The sequence below is a fragment of the Aethalodelphis obliquidens genome, unplaced genomic scaffold, assembly GCF_003676395.1.
Source record: "Aethalodelphis obliquidens isolate GAN/ISIS:26980383/991018 unplaced genomic scaffold, ASM367639v1 scaffold3, whole genome shotgun sequence".
In the NCBI taxonomy this organism is placed as follows: Eukaryota; Metazoa; Chordata; class Mammalia; order Artiodactyla; family Delphinidae; genus Aethalodelphis; species Aethalodelphis obliquidens.
Window position 1 is genome coordinate 41,281,868 of NW_020837947.1, and position 21,719 is coordinate 41,303,586.

Below are 21,719 nucleotides of genomic sequence, written 5' to 3' on the forward strand. Positions count from 1 at the left end.
TAAGAAAAAGATGATTAAAGGTGGGATCAGTTACGCCCAGGTTTCTCCCGTGCGGTGGGCACAGCAGGAACATAAAAGGAGAAAATGGAAGTGTCAGGAGACCAAAGGGCAACAGATAAAACAGAGAAGGGAAAAGCAGAGGAGAAACCACAAAAGCATACCAAGGCATGCAATTTTCAAAAAATTCATGAGCTAAACCGTTAGTAAGTAAAAATTTGTGGCAGACACCACAAGTTCAGAGGAACCTTTGCTTGATTATTCTCCATTCAGTGTCAGTGTATTTATGCTGCTTGACTACCTCTGTAGGGAAAGGGAGAGCTTGTAACACATTTTTAAGGTTGTTGAACTGTTTCTATTTACTAAGTGAGAGGGGTATAAAGGGATTTTTTTTTGCTGCTGCTGCATAAACCATTTTTTTCCTTAAGTATTTTGAAATGAAACAATTAAACGGCTAATTAAATTCAGAGAGAAAATTATTTAAGTATCATCTATGCTGGAAGTTTGAGAGAAAATTATTTCTTAAGTATCCTCTATGCTGAAAGTTTTCTCTTAGAGAATTTTTGCAGAGAATTTTTCAGTTATCATTCTTTGGACATTGTTCATACCTAAGTAGTTTGCTTTTGATGACTTTTGATGACTTCTTCATCTGATGGTCTTTTGAAAATTAATATGGGACAGCTAATACCAGGCCTCCCCGCATTTAGGGAAAGTACTTAGAGTGGGGATCCCATTTTATCGTCAGTGGATTAGCAGTCCTATATGACCTACTAGAAAAGGTTGCCTCAAGCCCAGTTGCTTGTGTGCATTAGACTATAAGAGTGATACTGTGGCGACAGATGCAGATTGCGTTGAGTGATAAACTGTATTTTCTGTTCGCTGTTATTAATGCTGGGCCTAACACCGCCTCAGATAAAGTATAAATTGCTGTATGCTGTAAGACACACTGGACATATAAGATAAATAACCATTTGAAGTATAAAACATGACTCCCTTGAGAATGGTGTATGGAGTTTCCTGATTACTGCAGGCACACTTAAGAGGAGATTCTAATCCACTTGCTTTATAAAAATGACCTTATAAGCTTGGTAAAATCAAGTGCATTTTGAATCTGACCATAGGTGTGTCATAATAAGGTGCGTCTTATCATAAGATTTGCTTCTGGTGGTATGCAGCATGAAGAATGAGAAGATTTACTGGATACTACTTGTTTGGCTTATTTTCTTTGAAATCTTTTGTTTAACATGTCGTATATAACAGTATTTAAGGGGAAAAAAAACCCTCCCTATTAGTTCACTGGAAGCCACAGAATTGGCTCCAGGCCTTTCATGTTGCCTTTCGCCATCTTAACTCTCTTTGTTACTGCCCCTCAGAAGTATTAAAGAGCCTTTGGGTATGCTCTCCAATAGTTTCCTCACCGCTGACAGTGCTTTCTAGGAAAGGCCAAAGGGATTCTCAGACGTACCCTCGCATATCTCTAAATTAACTGGCATGCCATAGGGGTAAAGATTGTAAAAGCATTATTCTGGTTTCAGAGGCAGTCTATAAGATCTGTTGCTGAACAACTTTTTGGTGACCCTCAAACAGTTAACGATATTGCAACAGATGGGTCACCATGAATGCTGTCATGTCTTAGGTACCCAAGGGGACCCACATGATGCTTGGAGGTCTACACGGAATGTAATCCCCAAATCACTTCTCTCTGTACAGACTGATTGGGGGAAGGATGGCTGAAAAAGGATGCTTTGGCTCTTAAATGAACAAAGCCTAAATTAATGCCTAGGACAGAGATAAATGAACCTAGTTAGCTATCGTTATGGGCCGAATTGTGCCCTCCACCCCCAAATTCATATGTTGAAGCACTACTATGCCCTCAGTCCCTCAGACTGTGACTGTATTTGGTGACAGGGCCTTTAAAGAGGTGGTTAAGTTAAAGTGAGTCCCTTAGGTTGGGCCCTAATCCATTCTAACTGGCATCTATATACAAGGAGGAAATTTGGACGTAAAAAGAGACACCAAGGGCACTCATGCACAGGAGAAAGACCAGGTGAGGACACAGCAAGAAGGCGGCCATTTGTAAGTCAAATGAAACCAACCTTGCTGACACCTGATCTTTTATGTCTAACCTCCAGAACTGTGAGAAAATAGATTACTGTTGTTTAAGCCACCCAGTCTGGTGTTTTGTTATCGCAGCCCTAGCCAACTAATGGAGGTGTAATTTTTCCTCCCAGAATTAAGTTTATTTGGTACTCTAAGTGTGTTTAATCCACGTACTGTCCATCTATCAAGGGGCCATTTAGCCATGCCAGCAGGCCGTGGGGTGGGGTGGGGTGGGGTGCTGTAGCTGTTCCTCAGAGGAAGTGCCTGCTGTAGGGTGTGCACACCTTAAATTCTGAGCAGACCAGATGCAACTCGCGTCTGTGTTCCGAAGCTCATCTACAGAGGGCTCCTAAGTATCTTAAACTTGAAGTTAAATTGAAGTCACACACAAAACTAGATGAAGGAGTGAGTTAAAATGTACTAGAATTAAATTGGATTAAGTTAAAATATACTGGATTAGGGACTTTCCTCGTGGCGCAGTAGTTAAGAATCCACCTGCCAATACAAGGGACACGGGTTCGAGCCCTGGTCCGGGAAGATCCCACATGCCGCGGAACAACTAAGTTCGTGCGCCACAACTGCTGAGCCTGCACTCTAGAGCCAGCGCTCCGCAACAAGGCAGGCCACCGCAATGAGAAGCCAGTGCGCCGCAGCAAAGAGTAGCCCCCCCTCGCCTCAACTAGAGAAAAGGCTGGGTGCAGCAACAGAGACCCAGTGCAACCAAAAATTAAAAATAAATAAATTAAAATATACTGGATTAAAATGTATTAGAACTAAGAATTAAATCAAAGTCTCAGACCCTACCTGCTGCAGAAGTTATCATAGGTATGGAAATGCTGACCTCTTGCCTTTGTTCAAATCCTAAATTTCACCTGGGGTAATTATATTATCACTGTCTTGAATTCTCTTTGAGAAGACATTTGCGTTATCGTCCCCATCTCTTAAAAAAATTCTCATGTAAGGCTTGTTGTAATATGATCTTTAGTTAGTTTAAAGGGGTCCCTATTCTTATTATAGGATGTCAAAATTTCACGACAGTTTTAAATGAAAATTTCTGTATGAATGTAGAACGTAGAGATTTGCTGCAGTTTACAGACATTTCTAGAAGGAATAACTCCTAGAGTAATGATTTTAATAATAATAACTCATTATATATGTAGAGAGAGAGTATTTATTATGTGAATTATTGTGCTAAGCTCTGCGGAATATTCAAAGACAAAAACGTATGTGGACATTATCCTCAAAGACCTTATGGTCCAGTAGGAAAGATAAATACGTAATCAAGTCAGTATGGTACAGAATAGAAAGTGTTAGATGCAACTTTAACAGTAATGGTTAAAGTTCTATGGGAGGCAAAATATGGTATCACAATAAAGGCTGTGTGTGTATATATATATACGGTATACATACAGATATATGGCATATATGTATATACCTATGATGTTTTCTTTACTATTTGTAAAAAATTTTTAAATAACCTGTTTTTGAGCCTTGTAGCACACTGGTATGGTAGGAAGGTAAAATATTATCATCTCCAGATAACAAATGAGGACACTGGTGCTCAGAAACCTGCTCCTTTAAGTGCTGACTTAGTGCTCCTCTGTTTTCTGTCCACTGTGTCGGATAATATTTAAAGTGGACTTTACGTGGTGCAGAAAAGCAATTGGTATAATTTCCTGGAAGAACCCACAGGCTGGCAGACACTGCAGTAATGACTTGATGAATGAACTCTTGAGGAACAAAGCTCCATGAATGAGGTTTGCTCCGGTATATACTGGGAGTGAGAGGAGGCTGCAGCCAAGGCAGAGCTGTGGGAGCCTCCCCATTGAGGCTGCAGATGCCAAGTCTCCTGTTGCGGGAGGAGTGATTGGGAGGTGGGGAGGATAGATCCTGGAATGCATCATTACACTCTTAATAAGGTTTTTATGTTTGTTACATAAAGTGTGTCCCCCTCCTCCATTCTCTGTAACAGTTTCACTGTTTTGTGTTCATTGCTACCCACCATTAGGTTACAAATTTGTTGAAGAGAAGCTGTGTTTGGCCCCTTATCCATAGCTGGACTATACTGTTAAACAACTTTTGGATGGACTATACTGTTAAACATCTTTTGGATCACTGTCAATACTAGTCAGCTTTCTGAAGCACCATAATCATGTTTCTTGTGGACAGTCTGCTGATGTCAATATCATGGTATTGTTTCTGACCAGAAGAATATGGATGGACATGCTTGATAATTATATTGTTTCTTTCTTTCTTTTTTTTTTTTTTTTGCGGTACGCGGGCCTCTCACTGTTGTGGCCTCTCCCGTCGCGGAGCACAGGCTCCGGACGCGCAGGCTCAGCGGCCATGGCTCACGGGCCCAGCCGCTCCGCGGCATGTGGGATCTTCCCGAACCGGGGCACGAACCCGCGTCCCCTGCAGCAGCAGGCGGACTCTCAACCACTGCGCCACCAGGAAAGCCCTATATTCTGTTTCTTGTATCTAGTTTTTAACCATGTGTTCTTAGTCCTCTTATAAATGAAGCTCCTTCTAAACTCGTTTCCTTTTGAAATCAGTCTCTACTTGTAGTCCACTGTCCTTCATGTTTTACATTCTGTCCTTTTCTCTTTCACCCTCCACCTCTCCTGTTTGTCAGAGGCTCTGTCCTTTCCCTAGTACCAGGAAGAATTCAGTGCTAAGTAGAGAGGGGACTCAAGTCTTTAAAACATCTCTAGGCTGGACCACTGCTTGCACAAAACCTCTGCTAAGCACAGCAGCTTTTTTAGTCGGTTACTATAGAGACAAATGACGTTAGATGGAGTCACGCTTGACGGAAGCTAGGCAAGTCAGCTTCCTGAGATTGGAGGCCTTATATGCAGGGTTTTTTAGAAAAGGTAGAAAACTAGCAAGGATAGGAAGTGGAAAGGTTTCACAATGAACTGATAGCTAATTAATTGGTGGATCTTGTTGGTAGAATTTGTGCCCGTTAAGGCCTTGAATCCAGCATGCAAAGAATCTATCTCTAAATACCCCCGGTATGATTACACAGTGATTTTTTTTTTTTAATAACAGATATATTGCTATCAACATTTGTATACAGATTTTTGTGGGGGACATATGTTTTCATTTTTCTGGGTATATGCTTAAGAGTGAAGTTGTTGGATCATATGGTAACAAGAAGCTACTAGACTGTTTTCCAGAGTGGCTGCACCATTTCACGTTCCCACCAACAGTGTATAAGCTTTCCAATTTCTCCACATCCTCACCAACACTTGTTACTGTGTCTTTCTGATTATATCTTTGGGTGCTGTGAGAAGTCGTTCTCACTGTGGTTTTGATTTACATTTCCCTGGTGGCTAAAGGTGTTGAGCATTTTCCATTTGCTTATCAGCCATTTGTATGTCTTCTGTAGAGAAATGTCTCTTCAGCTCCTTTAGCCATCTAAAAAATTGGGTTATTTGTCTTTTTTATGGTTAGATTGTGAGTTATTTATATATTCTAAATATATATAGAATATATAGTCTCTGATAAGAGACTTGTATTTACCAGGTTTGCAAAATTTTTCTCCTGTAGTGTAGCTTATCTTTTCATTTTCTTGGGGGTGTCTTTTGCATCACAAAAGCTTTTAATTTTGATGAAGTCCAATGTCGTAATGGCATAACGATATAGACCAACAGGACAGAGTTGATTGTCCAGAAATAAACCCATACATTTATGGTCAGTTCATTTTTGATAAGGGTTCCAAGACAATTCATTAGGGAAAGAATCGTCTTTTCAAAAGTTACTGCTGGGAAATTGGACATCCACATGCAAAAATATAAATTTGGATCCCTCTTCACACCATATGCAAAAAATAATTCAAACTGGCTCAAAGACATCAACGTAAGGTGCTAAAAGTATAAAACTCTTAGAAGAAAACACAGGCATCAATCTTCTGGCCCTTGATTAGGCAGTATTTTTGAGAGATGATAAAAAGCACAAGCAAAAAAAGTCAAATATGGAGTGTTTTTTATTTACATCATTTTAAATTTCTTTCAACAACGTTCTGTACTTTTCACAGTATAAGTTTTATATATTTCTTTTGTTAAGTTCATTCCTAAGTATTTTATTCTTTTTGATGCTTTGTAAATGGAATTACTTTCTTAATTATATTTTCGTATTCTTCATTGCAAGTATATAGAGATACAATGGATTTTTTAAAATTGATTTTGTATACTTCAACCTTGATGAACTCATTTGTTAGTTGTAGTTTTTAGTGATTTCCTTAGGATTTTCTATATGTAAGATCATGTCATCTGCAAACAGGGATAGTTTTCCTTCTCCCTTTCCCTTCTGGATGTCTGTTATTTCATTTTTTGCCTAATTGCCCTTCCTAGAACCTCCAGTACAGTGTTGAATAGGAGTAGTGAGAGTGAACATCCCTGTCTTGTTTCTGATCTTAACAGGGAAGCATTCAGTCTTACATCAAGAATGATGTTAGTTCTGGGTTTATCAGGTTGAAGAAGATGTCCTTTATCAGGTTGAAGAAGTTCTCTTCTGTTCCTGGTTTGAGTGTTTTTTAATGAAGGGTGGTTGAATTTTGTCAAGTGCTTTTCCTGCCTCTATTGAGATGATCATATGCCTTTTGTCCCTAATTCTATTAATATGAGGATATTACATTAATTGATTTCCAGATGTTATACCACCAATCTTGGATTCCTGAGATAAATCTCACTGGGTTATGGTTATATAGTCCCTTTTATATATTGCTGGATTTGGTTTGCTAGTATTTTGTTGAGGATTTTCGTATATGTAGTCATAAGAGATATTGGTCTTTACTTTGATTTTTGGTGTATGGGTAATACTGTTCTCATAGAGAATGAGTTAGGAAGTATTTCCTCCTTTTCTACTTCTAAAGATGAGTTTGTGAAGGATTCATATTTGATTCTTTTAATGTTTGGTAGAATTCACCAGTGAGGCCATCTGTGTATGGTTTTCTCTTTGTGGGTAGTTTTTAAATTACTAATTCAATCCCTACTTATTATAGGTCTGTTCAGATTTTCTTTTTTTTCTTGAGTCAGTTTTGGTAGTGTCTTTTTAGACTTTTGTCAATTTCATCTAAATTATCTAATTAGTTGATATACAGTTATTGTTGTGTCCCTTTGTAATACTTTTTATTTCTGTAAAGTCATTAATAATGTCCCATCTTTTTAATTCCTGATTTTAGTAATTTTATTCTTCTCTCTCTTTTTGGTTTGGTCAGTCTAGCTAAAATTTGTCAATTTTTGGATTCATTAATTTTCTCTGTTGTTTTTATATCTCTGTTTCAGTAGTTTCTGTTATATATTATTTCCTTCCTTCCGCTTTCTTTGGGTTTAGTTTGCTCTGCTTTATTTCCAGTATCTTAAGGTGGCAGCATAGATTGTTGATTTGAGATCTATCTTCTTTTTTAATGTAGACGTTTATAGTTATAAGTTACTCTCTGAGCACTGCTTTAGCTGCATCCCATTAGTTGTGGTATGTTGTATCTTCATTTTCTTTCATCTCGGTGTTTTCTAATTTCACGTTGTTCAGCCACCTATTCACTGCATAAATACGTTTCTACACTATCTCTGATAACTGGACTTTCCACTTTTACTTAAAGATTACTTTGACGAACAGTTTATTCCTTTGCAAAGTAGCTCATTCCTTTTTAAACACCTCAAGGTTTCCAGTAGTTCCCTGTAAAATTCTGCACGTTGGTCTCAGTAATTTCTTTTGAAGCCACCCCAAATTAGCCTAATTGCTCTTCCATAGGATAGTTCTCTAAATATGTAATAATTATTACTTTCTCTTCTCTAAATCTTCTTTCAGGCTAATCATAGCCTATGCAGTAAACTATTTTTTAAGTGGCATTATTTCCATGTCCTTCATTATTTGTTTACTTTCTTTTTTATTAGTATTTCTTTTAAAATTTGATGTCTCAATGTAGATATTAATACTGTACATCAGGAGTCAGCAACTTTTTTCTGTGAAGGGCCAGATATAAATATTTTAGATTTTTGAAGGCCATTCAATGTCTGTCACAACTACTTGACTCTGCCATTGTAGTGTGAAAACAGCCATAGACAGTATGTAAATGATGAGCATGACTGTGTTCCAGAAAACGATTTTTACAAAAACAGGTGGTTGGGCCAGATTTGGCCCACAGATCATAGTTTGCTGACTCCTGCTCTGGATGTTATCTAACCAGTGCAGAACTTAGTGTGATTTTATCTTCACTTCTGAATGCTAGTCTTGCCTTAATGTATTTTTTAGATTGTATTGAAATATTCTGAGGGGAAGTTGGATATAATTCTCATTTATGCTCCTCTATAGGTAAGGTGGTTTCCCCCCCCCCCCCGGCTTTTTTCAAGACTTTTTTCTTTACCTTTGATTTTCTAAAGTTTAAATCATATGCATAGGTATGGTTTCTTTAGTGTTTTTCCTGCTTTATAGTCTCTGAGTTTTCTGGATCCATGGTTTGGTGTCTGACATTAATTTTGGGAATTTCTCATTATTGCTTCAAATACTGCTTCTGTTCTCCTTCTCTCTTTCTTCTTCTGGTATTCCCATTACATACACTGCATGTATGTTACACCTTTTGTAGTTGTTCCATAGTTCTTGGATATTCTGTTCTGTTATTTTCCATGTTTTTCTCTTTACTTTTCAGTTTTGGAAATTTCTACTGAGTATCCTTATTCTCAGAGATTCTTTCCGTAGCCATGTCCCCTCTACAAGTGAGCCCATCAAAGGCATTCTTCATCTCTAGTGATTTTGATCTCTAGAATTTCTTTTTGATTTTTTCTTAGACTTTTAATCTCTCTGTTTACAATGTCAGAGACAAATTGTTGATATTCAATGTGAGAACCTGGTAGAGCTCTTGGAGGTGAAACTCACAGAAGTGTGTGTACCCACCCCCTCCATGACTGGGTTCCTAAGGAATTTTTAATTCTCAGAGTTGTCCACAAGGAGCCTCCAGCAATTTGTCAGTTACAGTTCAGGGTTTCCTGTCCCAGTGCTGGTGCCCGTAGAGGATTCTGTTCTGGTAAGTTATAATTCTCTGTCTTTCCAATTTTGGGGGCAGCAGTTTGCCCTGTGAGCTCATTTTTTTTGATGCATCTTAGAACAATTGTTGATTTTTCAGTTTGTTTAGGTTTTCACTTTTTAGGATGGATTAGCAACTTCTAAGCTCTTTAAGTGCTGCACCAGAAACCAGAGGAGCTCACATAGCTTTTTTCCTGTTTTCTTCTATAAGTTTTACATTTTTCATTTAGGTCTTTAATTCATTATGAGTTAATTTTTGTATTAAATGTGAGGTATGGAGAAATAATGATTTTTTTTGTGTTTGCATAAGGATATCCAACTATTACAGCACCATTTGTGGAACAGATTATCCTTCCTCCATCGAATTGCTTTTTCATTTTTATCAAAAATTACTTGACTATATATTTGTGGGCCTATTTTTGGACTCTTATTCTATTTCATTATTCTGTCTGTCTATATCTTTTCTCCAATACCACACAAAATTGATTACTTCAGCTTTGTAGTAAATCTGGAAATTGCGTCGTGTGAGACCTCCTAGTTTCTTTTTTGGTTTGATTCTTCTATTTCCTTTGCTTCTCCATTTAAATTTTAGAATCACCTTGTCAATTTCTATAACAAGAAAAATCCCACTAGGATTTTGTTTGGACTTGCATTGAATCTATAGAGCAGTTTGGGGAAACATCTTAAAAGTATTGAGTTTTCAGTTCATTTCATGAACATGGAGAATCTCTTGATTTGATTACATCATCTTTGATTTCCTTTATCAATGTTTTGTAGTTTTTGCACACAGATCTTGCACATCTTTTTTAAGATTTATAACCAAATATTCATATTTGGGGGTAATATTATAAATATATTATTTTAAAATTGCAATTTCTAATTGTTTTTTCCTAATATATAGAAAGATAGTTGATTTTTGTATATTGACTTGCACCCTGCAACATTACTACACTTACTTATTAGTTTTAGTATTTTTTGTAGATTATCTGGAATTTTCTACGTAATCATTTTCTGCAAATATGAACAATTTTAATTTTTCCTTTTCAACCTGTACATTGTTTATTTCTTCTCCTCGTTTTATTTCGCTGGCTAGAACCTCCAGTATGATTTTGAATAAGTGATGAGAGCTGATCTCCATGCCATGTTCTGATCTTGGGGGTAAGCATTCAGCCTTTCATCATTAAGTATGTTAGCTGCAGGATTTTTGTAAATACCCTTTTTCAGATTGAAGAAGTTCCCTCTGTTCCCTAGCTTTCTGAGAGATTTATTCTTTTCTTTTTAATCGTGAATGATTGTTGAGTTTTATCAAGTGTTTTTTCTGTATCTGTTGAGGTTTGCTTTTTCTTCCTTAGTTTGTTGATATGATGAATTACAGTGATTAATAGTTGAATGTTGAATTAGCCTTGCATTCTCAAGGTAAACTTCATTTAGTTATGATCTGTTATCATTTTATGTACTGTTTGATTTTTATTTTTTCAGGGTTTTTTGCATCTATATTAATGAGGGGTACTGGTGTGTAGTTTTAGTATATCTTTATCTGTTTTGGGTATCATGATAATGCTGACTTCATTAAATGAGTTAGGAAGTGTTCCTTGTTTCTCTATATTTTTGAAAGCTTTGGTATAATCGGTATTATTTCTTCCATAAATGTTTGGTAGGTTTAACCATGAAGTCATCTCAGCCTGTAGGTTTCTGTTTTGCATCGTCTTTAACTACAGAATCAATTTTCAAAGTAGATGCAGGATTTTGCAAGTTATCTATTCCTTTTTAGGTAAACTTTGGCAGTTTATATATTTCGAAGAATTTGACCATTTCATCTAAGCTAGGACATAGAGTCATTCATTGTATTTCCTTAGGGCCTATAGTGATGTCCCCTCTTTCATTCCTGGTATTTATAACTTGTGTCTCCTCCTTTTTTTTTTCTTTGATCAGTCTAGCCAGAGGTTTATCAATTTTTATCAACAGTAGTTATTATAATTACTCATTGTGCTCCTTTCAAAGAGCTTTATTTATATTCTATTTGAAAATCTAAGAATCTGTTAAGTATTTTCTATTGTTATCCTTTTTTTATAGATAAATAAACTGAGGCCTGGATATACGGGCATACCTCAGAGATACTGCAGGTTCAGTTCCAGACCACTGCAGTAAAGCAAGTCATGAATTTTTTGGTTTCCCAATGATATAAAAGTTATGTTTACACTATGCTGTAGTCCATTAGGTCTGCAATAGCATTATATCTAAAAAATAGTACATACCTTAATTAAAAAATAGTTTATTGCTAAAAAATGCAAACCATCATCTGAGCCTTCAGTAAGTCATAATCTTTTTGCTGGTGGAGGGTCTTGTCTCGATGCTGATGCTGCTGACTGATGAGGGTGGTGGTTGCTGAAGGTTGGGGTAGCCATGGCAGTTTCTTAAAATAAGACACCGGGGAAGTTTGCCACATCAGTGGCTCTTCCTCTCAGGAATTCTCTGTAGCGTTCTACAATATTTGGTAGCATTTTGCCCACAGTAGAACTTCTTTCAAAATTGGAGTCAATTCTCTCAAATCCTGTTGCTGCTTTATCAGCTAAGTTTCCGTAATATTCTAAATCCTTTGCTATCATTTCAGTAATCTGCATAGCATCTTCAGTAGCTTCAGTAGATTCCATCTCGAGAAACCACTTTCTTTGCCCATTCATAAGAAGCAACTCCTCAAAAAGTTTTATCGTGAGATTGTAGCAATTCAGTCACATCCTCAGGCTCCACCTCTAATTCTAGTTCTCTGACTATTCCCACCACACCTTCAGTTACAGTAGTAACAGGAAAGATCACCGATCACAGATCACCACAAGAAATGCAATAATCATGAAGAAGTTTGAAGTATTGCGAGAATTACCAAAATGTGACACAGAGACATGAAGTAAGCAAATGCTGTTGGAAAAATGGCACCAGTAGACTTCCTGTACTCAGGGTTACCACACACCTTCAATTTGTAAAAAACACAGTATCTGTGAAGTGCAGTGAAGCACAGCTCCATAAAACAAGGTATGCCTGTATTAGGAAACTTGTCTATAATATGACAGCCAGAATGACAGATCCAAGGTTCAAATCCAAGTCTAGGTGGCTCCAGAGCCTTTGCGTTTGACCAGCTCTGCTTTATTGACTGGTATAAAGGATGACTCAAAATCTGATAATACTTATGAAGGGAATCCTCTCCTTCACACTGTGACTGGCAGCAAACGTTTCATTTTCATCACTGGACTGCAGTACCTACTGTTCTCGGTCTTTGGACTCTTCTCTGTAAACAGCATATAGTTCAGCACTTATTGTCATAAGATCTCTGGAGATCTGTTTGCTCCATCTAAAAGTTTAGACTGCCCAGTGAGCGTACCTACCAAGGAGAGACAGAAAATTTGGGGACTTCTGTCTGACACAAAATACTCAATAACACATATTAGATTTTCAGAACATAGAATCTCCCAAGATCTTCCAGTGAATGGATACCTGCAGTAGCTGTCCTGATGCCATCTGTTGTTGGTAGAAATTAAAGCCTTGACTCTATCCCCTTCCCTTTAAAATATAGGAATTTATTTACCTTCTTAGTTATAAGATATGCTTTCGAAAATAAAAACTAACATAGCTTGCTTGTTTCCTTAGGTCTGACGGTAACTGCTGTAAAAGACTCAGGAGAATGGAATTTGGAGGCTGGGGCGTTAGTCCTTGCAGATGCAGGCCTTTGCTGTATTGATGAGTTTAATAGCCTCAAAGAGCATGACAGAACCAGTATCCACGAAGCAATGGAGCAACAAACCATAAGTGTTGCTAAGGCTGGGTAAGAATTTATTTTCTTTAAAATGTATGGGAATAGTGAGATTAGTTCATATGTGACTATGGGAAAATGTGAACCATATTGAACTGCAAGGTATGTTTGGTCCTCTAAGAGATTATCAACTGTCACCGTTCAACACACATTAGTCTTCCCATGGAGATACGTGAAGAAGTAAATTGAGGTGTTGAGAAAAAGTAAGGTAAGGCTAAAGTATAAATGTAAGTTGACTTAATTCTTGCAGGGAACTTATGAAGAGCTTTCAATGCAGCATTCAGCTCGTCCTCTCATTTAGTAATTGTGTGTCTACTCTGGGCATAGTACTATGTTAGGAATTTTGAAAGATTCGAAAAGAAAAAAAATGTAATTTCTGCTTTTGATGGCATTCTCCTTATATATCCTAATGGAAGGTTTATCACTGCATATAGAAATCTAAATAATATATATTAGCATAAGATGAAGTACCTACTGTGACTCAAGGAGACTCAGAGGTTCAGGTATGTGAGTCTCTGGCTGCACATGACCAATGAGGAGCAAACTCTGCCCCACACCGCCACACGAAGCACAGGGTAATGACAGCTCAGCATAGAGAGAATTTGAAGTCTGTGCTGCACTAAGGGTAAAGATCACAACAGCAGTGCCAATCCCCAGACTAACTGTGATGGTCTTGCACTCTACCTGAAGTGGTATGGTATTATTTGAAGGTAGACTGTAACCAATTAAAGATAAAAATGCTAGAACAACCACTAGAAAATAAGAGACAAAACTAAAACTAATATGTAAGTTGTGGAGGTAAAATGCTATCGTAAATAATCCAAAAGAAGGCAGGAAGAGAAGAAAAAGGGAACAAAGAATAGATGAGACAAAGAGAATATAATTAGCAAGATGATAGATTTATTTATTTATGTATTTATTTATTTGGACTACATCAACATTTAAAACTTTGGAGCATCAAAGGATGCAATGGAGTGAAAAATTAACATGTGGAATCAGAGAAAATATTTGCAAATAATGTATCTGAAAAGGAGTTAATAGTCAGAATATATAAAGAACTCCTACAGCTCAGCAACACAAAATAATCAAGTTAAAAACTGGGCAAAGAACTTGAATACACATTCATCCAAAGATGATAAACAAATGGCCAGCAAGCACATGAAAAGATGCTCAGCATCACTAATCACTAGGAAAATGCAAATCAAACACGATATCACCACACTAATGTTAGGAGACTACCATAAAACAAACAAACAAACAAAAAGGAAAGAACAAGTGTTTGTGAGGGTGGGGAGCAATTGGAGCACCTGGAATCCTTGTGGATTATTGGAAATATAATATATAAAATGATGCAGCCACTATGGAAAACAGTTTTGCAGTTCAGTTTCAGTTTTGCAAGATGAAGTGCTGGAGACTGATCACACAACAATTTAAACACAGTTAACACTATTGCATGTACACTTAGAAATGGTTGAGATGGTGAATTTTATGATATGCATTTTTACCACAATAAAAAATAATATACAAATTTGAAAAAATATAACCCATTCACATTGTTGTACAACCATTTATGTACTTTTCAAAAGAGTTTTCTAGCCAATAGGAAAGTGAGGGTGAGAAGATACTTATGACTCTCCAAACTTACTTACTTCATTTGTATATGAAGGTGTTCACAGGGACTCCTTGTGTTTATGAACTCAGTTGATTCTCCAAAATAGTTTCAGAATTATTACCCCAACACCATTGCCAATAACAACAACCACAAAGAAACTAAGTAATATTTAAGCCTTCTTTGCAGTTCTTTTTGGATTTAGAGTATATTCCACTAAGGTTATATATGGTCAGAGTGCATGTTCAAAAGTTATTTGAATTAATTCTTTTCTTTGTGTGGTCATATTACTGATTTGGTATACAGTTAGGAAACAGGTCTTTAAACCTATGTTTGTGTACACTTTTAGAGTTTGCCTTTTGATTAATTTTGTTTTCTGAATTTGTAAAACATATTTCAAAAGTCAAAACTATTATACCAAAGAAGTTACACTTATATCCCTTCACCTTCCATTCTGTTTTCTCCTATCCCTTTCATAAACCTTGGTTTCTGATTTATCCTTCCTATATTCCTTGTTTTAGCAAAAATAGTCAAAAACACACGTGTGGGTATTTGTGCACACTCGCATGCGCACCTCCCCTCTTTCTTATGCAAAAGATAGCATAATATATATGCTCTTTGTCACTGTTTTAATGGTATCCTGTAATTATTATATGTAGTGTTCTCATTATCATTTTTTATATGTTTTTTATAAATTCTGCAGTTTTGGTTTGTACACCCCCTTTCTCTCAAGGTTTTGTTTTGTTTTGTTTTGTTTTGTTTTCTGCGGTACGTGGGCCTCTCACTATTGTGGCCTCTCCCGTTGCGGAGCACAGGCTCCGGACACGCAGGCTCAGCGGCCATGGCTCATGGGCCCAGCCGCTCCACGGCATATGGGATCTTCCCAGACCGGGGCACGAACCCGTGTTCCCTGCATTGGCAGGCAGACTCTCAACCACTGTGCCACCAGGGAAGTCCCTCAAGGTTTGTTTTAAAGAGTTTTTTAACCTCCAGGTAGAAGGACCTTTTGAAAATTATTTGTTTTTCAATGGTGCTATTCATTTCTGGTTTTATTGCATTGTGGTCAGAGAATGTTGTTTGTATTATTTCTACTTTAAGGAGCTTCATGAGTGTTTTTTCTTTGTGGCCTCATGTTAGAACAATTTCATGACTGGCCCATCTTTGCTTGAAGTTGTCTTCTTTATAATCAAGATGTGATACACACACAGATACACACGCACACACACACACACAAACACACACACACCTATAAACTATACCTTATAAGGTCTTCTATATCTTTATTTACCTTTTGTCTGTTTGATGTGTCTTAGGCTGAAAGTGGTTTGTTAAAGTATTATTACTGTGTGTCTGTTGTTTTCTCTTTGCATGTCTCACATCAGAAACTTTGCATAAAGTTTCTGCTTTATCAAGGTAGTTGCTGTGGCTTTAGCATTTGCAGTTTGTGTTAATGCTGTGTGGCCTGAATTTTACCTTGCCTGGTATCAAGATCACAACTCCTGATTTCATATTATTTACATTTGCCTAATATATCTGCCTCTTCCTTTATGTTCAGCCTTTTGATTGCAATTTGTTCTCTTGTATACAGCATAAAGTTGGTTTTATTTTACTTTGCTTTGTCTTACAAGTAACCTGAAAATCTTTTCCTTTTAATGTGAGTTAAGCACATTTACATTTATTGGTATTACCAATATGCTTGGTGTCAAGTGTTTCATTTTTTAAAAAACTTTGTTTCTTTTTCTATTTGTTTGGCATTTAGGAAGGTTTGCATTCTTGTTATACATTAGGGGTTGGCAAATTTTTTGTATAAAGGTCCAGATAGTAAATATTTTAGGGTTTTGTGGGCTATATAGTCTCTGTTGCAACTACTCACCTCTGCTAATGTAGACAATATGACTGCATCAATATGTCTATGATGTGGACAGAATAAAGAAGCCATAGACAATATGTAAAACAATAGGTGTAGCTGTTTCCCAGTGAAGCTTTACTTAAAAAATAGGTAGTGAGCTGGATTTGATCTGCTGGCTGTAGTTTGACGACGCCTGTCCTAGGGCTTACCTATAAATACCTTTTATAATGCCTGCAGCCCCCTTTATCTTCCCTTGGGAGCTTTAAATAATATCCTTTGACTGTACTTCATTACCCATTTGGTAACCAATGAGCATATGCTACTTTCCCTTTTCTCCCTTCTCTTTACTATTAAAAAATTGTTATATTATTTATACTTTGTCAGGACAAATAACACTTATATTTATATACTCTTCTACTTTTATACCTTCCTTTGTTTTGGTCTTAGACCTAAAATTAAATATATTCAGGGCTCACCATCAATCCTTTTGCCAGAGTATCACTGTCATCTCTTGGTTGAATGAAGGTCTCCTCTAACAGATTCCTTGGGAGGGGTTCCTGAGTACTGTACTGAGTTTGTGCAGGTTTAAAGCTATTAATATTTTTCATAGCTTTGATACTTGAAGAACAGCGTGACTGTATATAAAGACCTAGCCTTATACTTTCTTTCCTGTCATCTTGCTTTGCATGTTGCTGTTGACAAATCTAATGCCATCCTGATATCCTTTGCTTTGTAGGTGATTTGATTTTCTTGCCCGAAGGCCCAGAAGGATTTTTCTCTTTGTGGTTTAAGTGTAATACCTTTACTAGGCTATATCTTAGTTGATTATCCTTGGTCATTTTTTCTAGATGTTAGTGAGCTCTTTGAAATGTATCAATAGAAGACTTCATTTCTCTCTGGAAATGTTTCTTGAATTATAGTTTCACATATTCTGTTCTTTGTTTTGTTTTTATTTTTCAGAAATTCCAATTACATGTATGTTAGGTCTTCTTTGCCTAGATTCTATAGCAACCAATTTTTTTCTGAGACTTTTTAGCTGTTTTGTTTTTATTCTCTTGGCATTTTTATTCCTCCCCTTAGCACCCTTTATTATATTTTCATTCCTGTCTATCCTCTCTTTGGATGCCCAGATTTAAATGTTCATTTCTGAAATTATTTTGTCTCCCTCCCTTCCCCCATTTTCTTCCCTGAGTCATCTCTGGATGTTCATCTTCCTCTTTTTTATATGTTTCTGTTCTGAGTTTTTGAATTCTGATTTGGAATGGTTCTTCATACGTACAAATGTTTGTTTAAGAATATTTAATTTAAGTGAGTGTATTAAATACAGATTGCTTCTGCTTTGTGGGCTTTTTTAGGGGGAGGTGGGGTGGGGATTTTACCAACTAAGGTATTTTGATTCTTGTGGTAGTTTTGTACTAATAATGCATATTATTTCCATTCATTCTGAAATGTCTTATCTTTTCCTGAATCAGTAGTAGTTATTCTGTTAAGGTGGTGGTCAGAGGTTTGGATGGTGTACTAGTTTTTAGTTCAGGGTAATCTCAGCTCAGTGCATTTTACTTAATAGAGTTTTTTCCTAAGGTTTAAGGGGGGCAGGTGATGTGTTCTGATTTTGTGTTTCTCATTTGTGCTGTAGGATCTTTAATATACTGCTTGCCTCCTTCTCCTGATTGCCAACACTCCAAGGGACCCTTGCCCCTTGTAAGTCACCTCCATCCACTCCAGGACTCTTCCCAAGCCTGCCACCTCTGGTCCCAGGAACTTTCACGTTCCTCTTTCTATTGCCCAGTAGTCACTGCTTTGATGAGGTCTCAAGGCTGTTCTCAATATTTCCCCGCTCTGTGTGGGATTCCCTCCTTGTAAGGGTGGTTTTATCTGTGTTCCTCCATCATGAGGAACCCATTGCCCTCTCCTCCTTTTCACTCAGTCTCCACCCATCTTCCTGTTCCAACATGGGCTCTAGATTAGCTTTGCTGGTTTCTAATGTCTGTTTACATGGAAATTGAAGTTTGTAGTATTCTGTCTCTCTCTTAGCTAGCTTTCAGTTTTGTTTTACAGGTTTATTTGCTCTTCTTGTTTTTCCCTAAGGTCTCTGGAGCATGTGTTGAGAGATTTGGATATAAGCAGCTGCCATTATCCTATGGAAGCCTGGAAGTCAACATTTTGTTTTTTAAGCTATTCTTTCTTGTTGTTTAAATAACACCAACTTTTTGCTGTATATTTTTAAAACATTGCCTGTGTTTTCCTTGAACCATTTCCAGAAAAAGCAATTAGATTGTTATCTGCAATCATTTTGAAGGGCTCAAATATAGATATGGAATTAGACTTGTTCTATATTCTTTAGAATCAATGGATTGAAGGTTCAGGGAAGCATATTTAGAATCAGTACAAGCAAGACTTCTCAGTGGCTAGAGCTGCCTAGAGATAAGTAGGCTGCCTATAGGGTTTAGAGGTCTTCAAGTTCATCTAGAAAAAAATTATATAAGGAATTCAAGCATCTAATGAGTAAATGGATAACCTTTAAGGTGCCACCTATGAGATGCTGCAAATTATGGGCTGGCCCACAAACTCAGCCGTGATGAACGAATTCAGCTGCTGGCTGGTTTATTGCAGAATATGTACAATACGGTTTCACATTATATCATGAAATATGGAACATGATCTGTGCTAGACATGGAACAAGTTCAGGAAACTGCATCAAGAGCTCTACCTTTTTAAAATGACCACAAGAATGTATTGGGTATTGAAAGAATTATCATAATGATGAAGAGCAAGAGTCCCCGAGCTAGTCTGGCTGGGTTGAGGTTCCATCTCCACTTCCTGCTAGCCAGGCATATCACCCGACTCCTCTGTGCCTTGGTTTCCTCATGGTACGATGGTGAGAATTGTTCTATCTGTTTCATATGGCTGTTGTGAAAATTAAGTGAGTTAATCCAGTGAAGTGCTTAGGATAGAACCTGGCACATAATAAGTGCCATTTAAGTGTTAACTATTACAGGTCTCTAATTCCTTTCAGAAACTCTTGGGGCCCAAATGCATGTTGGAATTCAGATTTTTTGTTTCAATTTTAAGAAAGCACTGCAATGCATGTGTCATATTATGAAACCCACTAGCAGTGTCTGAGACAGCACTCTGTATTCAAACGCCTTAATTATTTAATTATTTTGTGAAACTTATAAAACTTCACACTAAATGGGATAAAGACTCACATCGATTTAGGTCAGAGTTTGCTGCCAGATTACCTATGAAAACCTTGCCTTTTTTAAGAGCTTTTTGGATTTTGAAATTGTTATAAGTGAATATGGGCCATTGTCACCATCATCATCAGGTTCCTGCATTTGTCTAGGGTTCTTGAGCTGTCAGCAACATGGTTCTGCTCCAGGATGAAATAGTGAACGCTACAAGGTGGATGATAACTGTAAAGGTTTTTTAAAGTTATAATGAGACTAGCTCAAGTTACCTGAAGTAGACCTTAAGCCAGGCCTGCTAGGGTATGTGGGAGAGTAAAAGCTGCCTTTGGGTGTGACTGGAACATAACTTGGGGGATGGGAGTTTGTAGATATAAAATAGCAGCTATATTATCTCATTGCCACCTTAGCATCAGAAGTATATTCATTTTCAGACCTGCTCTCCCATTGTTGTGACTCAGATATTTTCTCTGTCTTTGATTTATCTGTGTGTTTGTGTGTCTTTTAGGCTTGTTCACCTCTCTTTAGTAGCTCAGCTCTCCCTCTTGTGTCCATTTCAGATACCCTCAAGAGAGGCCCAGTTAGATATTGTCATCTAGATTTATGCAAGAGCAGCCCAGAGACCTCTGGCCAGTTTATGGGCTGACTGCTCTTGGGTCAGGTTCCAATATCAGGCCCAGCCAGTCGTCCATGTAAGGCAGTTTACGTACAAGGGATTGTGGAGTTATGTGCTTGGTGGGCATTCCAGTGGTTGGCCTGTCCAGGACTATAATGAGGACAAAGGATCACTTAAGAAATATACCAAAGAACAAGTCATATGTCAGTTGTAAGTATTAGTAGATTTGTCCGTGCTGGGAAACAATAGTTTGTTTACACAGACAGAGTACCCTGGTGAATCAATCTAAATAGGAGGTAGCTCTTCATGAGAAAAGTCTCGAGCTCAGTGGATTTCAAAGAGATGGACAAAAAGGATGGCAGGGTTTTAAAAGACAGTACTTAGTCACATGTACCTAGTGAGTTGTAAACTCTTGGTCAAGCTGTGTAGTTTGTAGAAGTTCTTACAGTTTCTCCCCAGATCATAGCTCCCACCAATTATGCAATTATGTGATCTTCATTCCTCCATTCGAGTTGTCCTTTTACATTTGGGTTTTTTTTTAACTTTTATTTTGACGTCACTGTAATAGCTGTAATACCACTTACAGAAAAGTGCAAGAATATGGTACATGTTGGTTTTGCTCTTGGGCTGGCAGTTAAGTGTGCCCTCAGTTACCACTGTCCATCTGTCATCTCCTTGGTGGTGGGAACCAAAGAAAACACTCTTCAGGTTCCACTTAGCTTATGTGTTCATTTTTCATAGCACTTACTCTGGGCCACTCTACAATTTAAGAAAAAGTTGGACCTGCTTCAAGCAGTTGCTCATCTAATTTTGTGGCCAACAGTGTTGAGAATCTTAAGTTCACTCTCCCTAATTAGAAGCCTGTTAATCTTCCTGATGGAAAGTATACAGTTAATTGCTAAATGCAGAACTCTTTCAGAAAATGTCTCTAGATACATAAAGCATGTCAGGTTGTTCATTAGTAAGCAGGTAAGAAGGGTTAAGTATGAAAAGGGAATACTTAATCATGTATTCAACTAAAATAAAATAAGGATACTCTGAATTGTCCTCTTGAAACACCTTACCTACTCCTCACTCCCCAGTTCAGACTTTTCTTCCTTTGGCTTTTGTCCCCTAGAATAGGAGTCCTTCAGTGAGCCGTCATCATCCAGATGTTCTGGGCCCATTCTCTAGGACCATGTCAGGATTGTCTTTGAGATGTTTGATATCTTGCAGCATCATTTTTAGGAACTCTTTGATATGTATGCTTTTGTTTTCTCTCTCTCTCTCATGTCTCAAGTGACTAAAGTCTGATTGACTTGTGAAGGAATTTTTGTTTGAATTATAATCTCCCTTAAAGGTATCAATGTGAACTGCTGGATCAGAATGGCTGGCCACCAAGGCTGCAGGGAATCTTGCAGAGAGGTGTGTGTGTGTGTATGTGTGTGTGTGTGTGTGTGTGTGTGTGTGTGTGTGACTTTATATACATTACATAGAAGTAGAGAATTCTTTTAAAAAATAAGACCCACACACTTAATTGTTCCATGTAACTGTGC

At 37.4% G+C, this 21,719-nt stretch overlaps 1 protein-coding gene across 5 annotated transcripts in view; it reads left to right on the forward strand.

Moving 5' to 3' along the window:
- The window catches only part of MCM9 (minichromosome maintenance 9 homologous recombination repair factor), an 82,943-nt gene that overhangs the window by 39,077 nt on the left and 22,147 nt on the right, over positions 1-21,719 (forward strand). For all 5 annotated transcript variants that reach the window (XM_027087648.1, XM_027087632.1, XM_027087624.1 and 2 more), the window contains one exon: positions 12,760-12,934. In XM_027087648.1, coding sequence (XP_026943449.1) covers positions 12,760-12,934 — 175 coding nt within the window. The remainder of the gene's footprint in view (positions 1-12,759; positions 12,935-21,719) is intronic.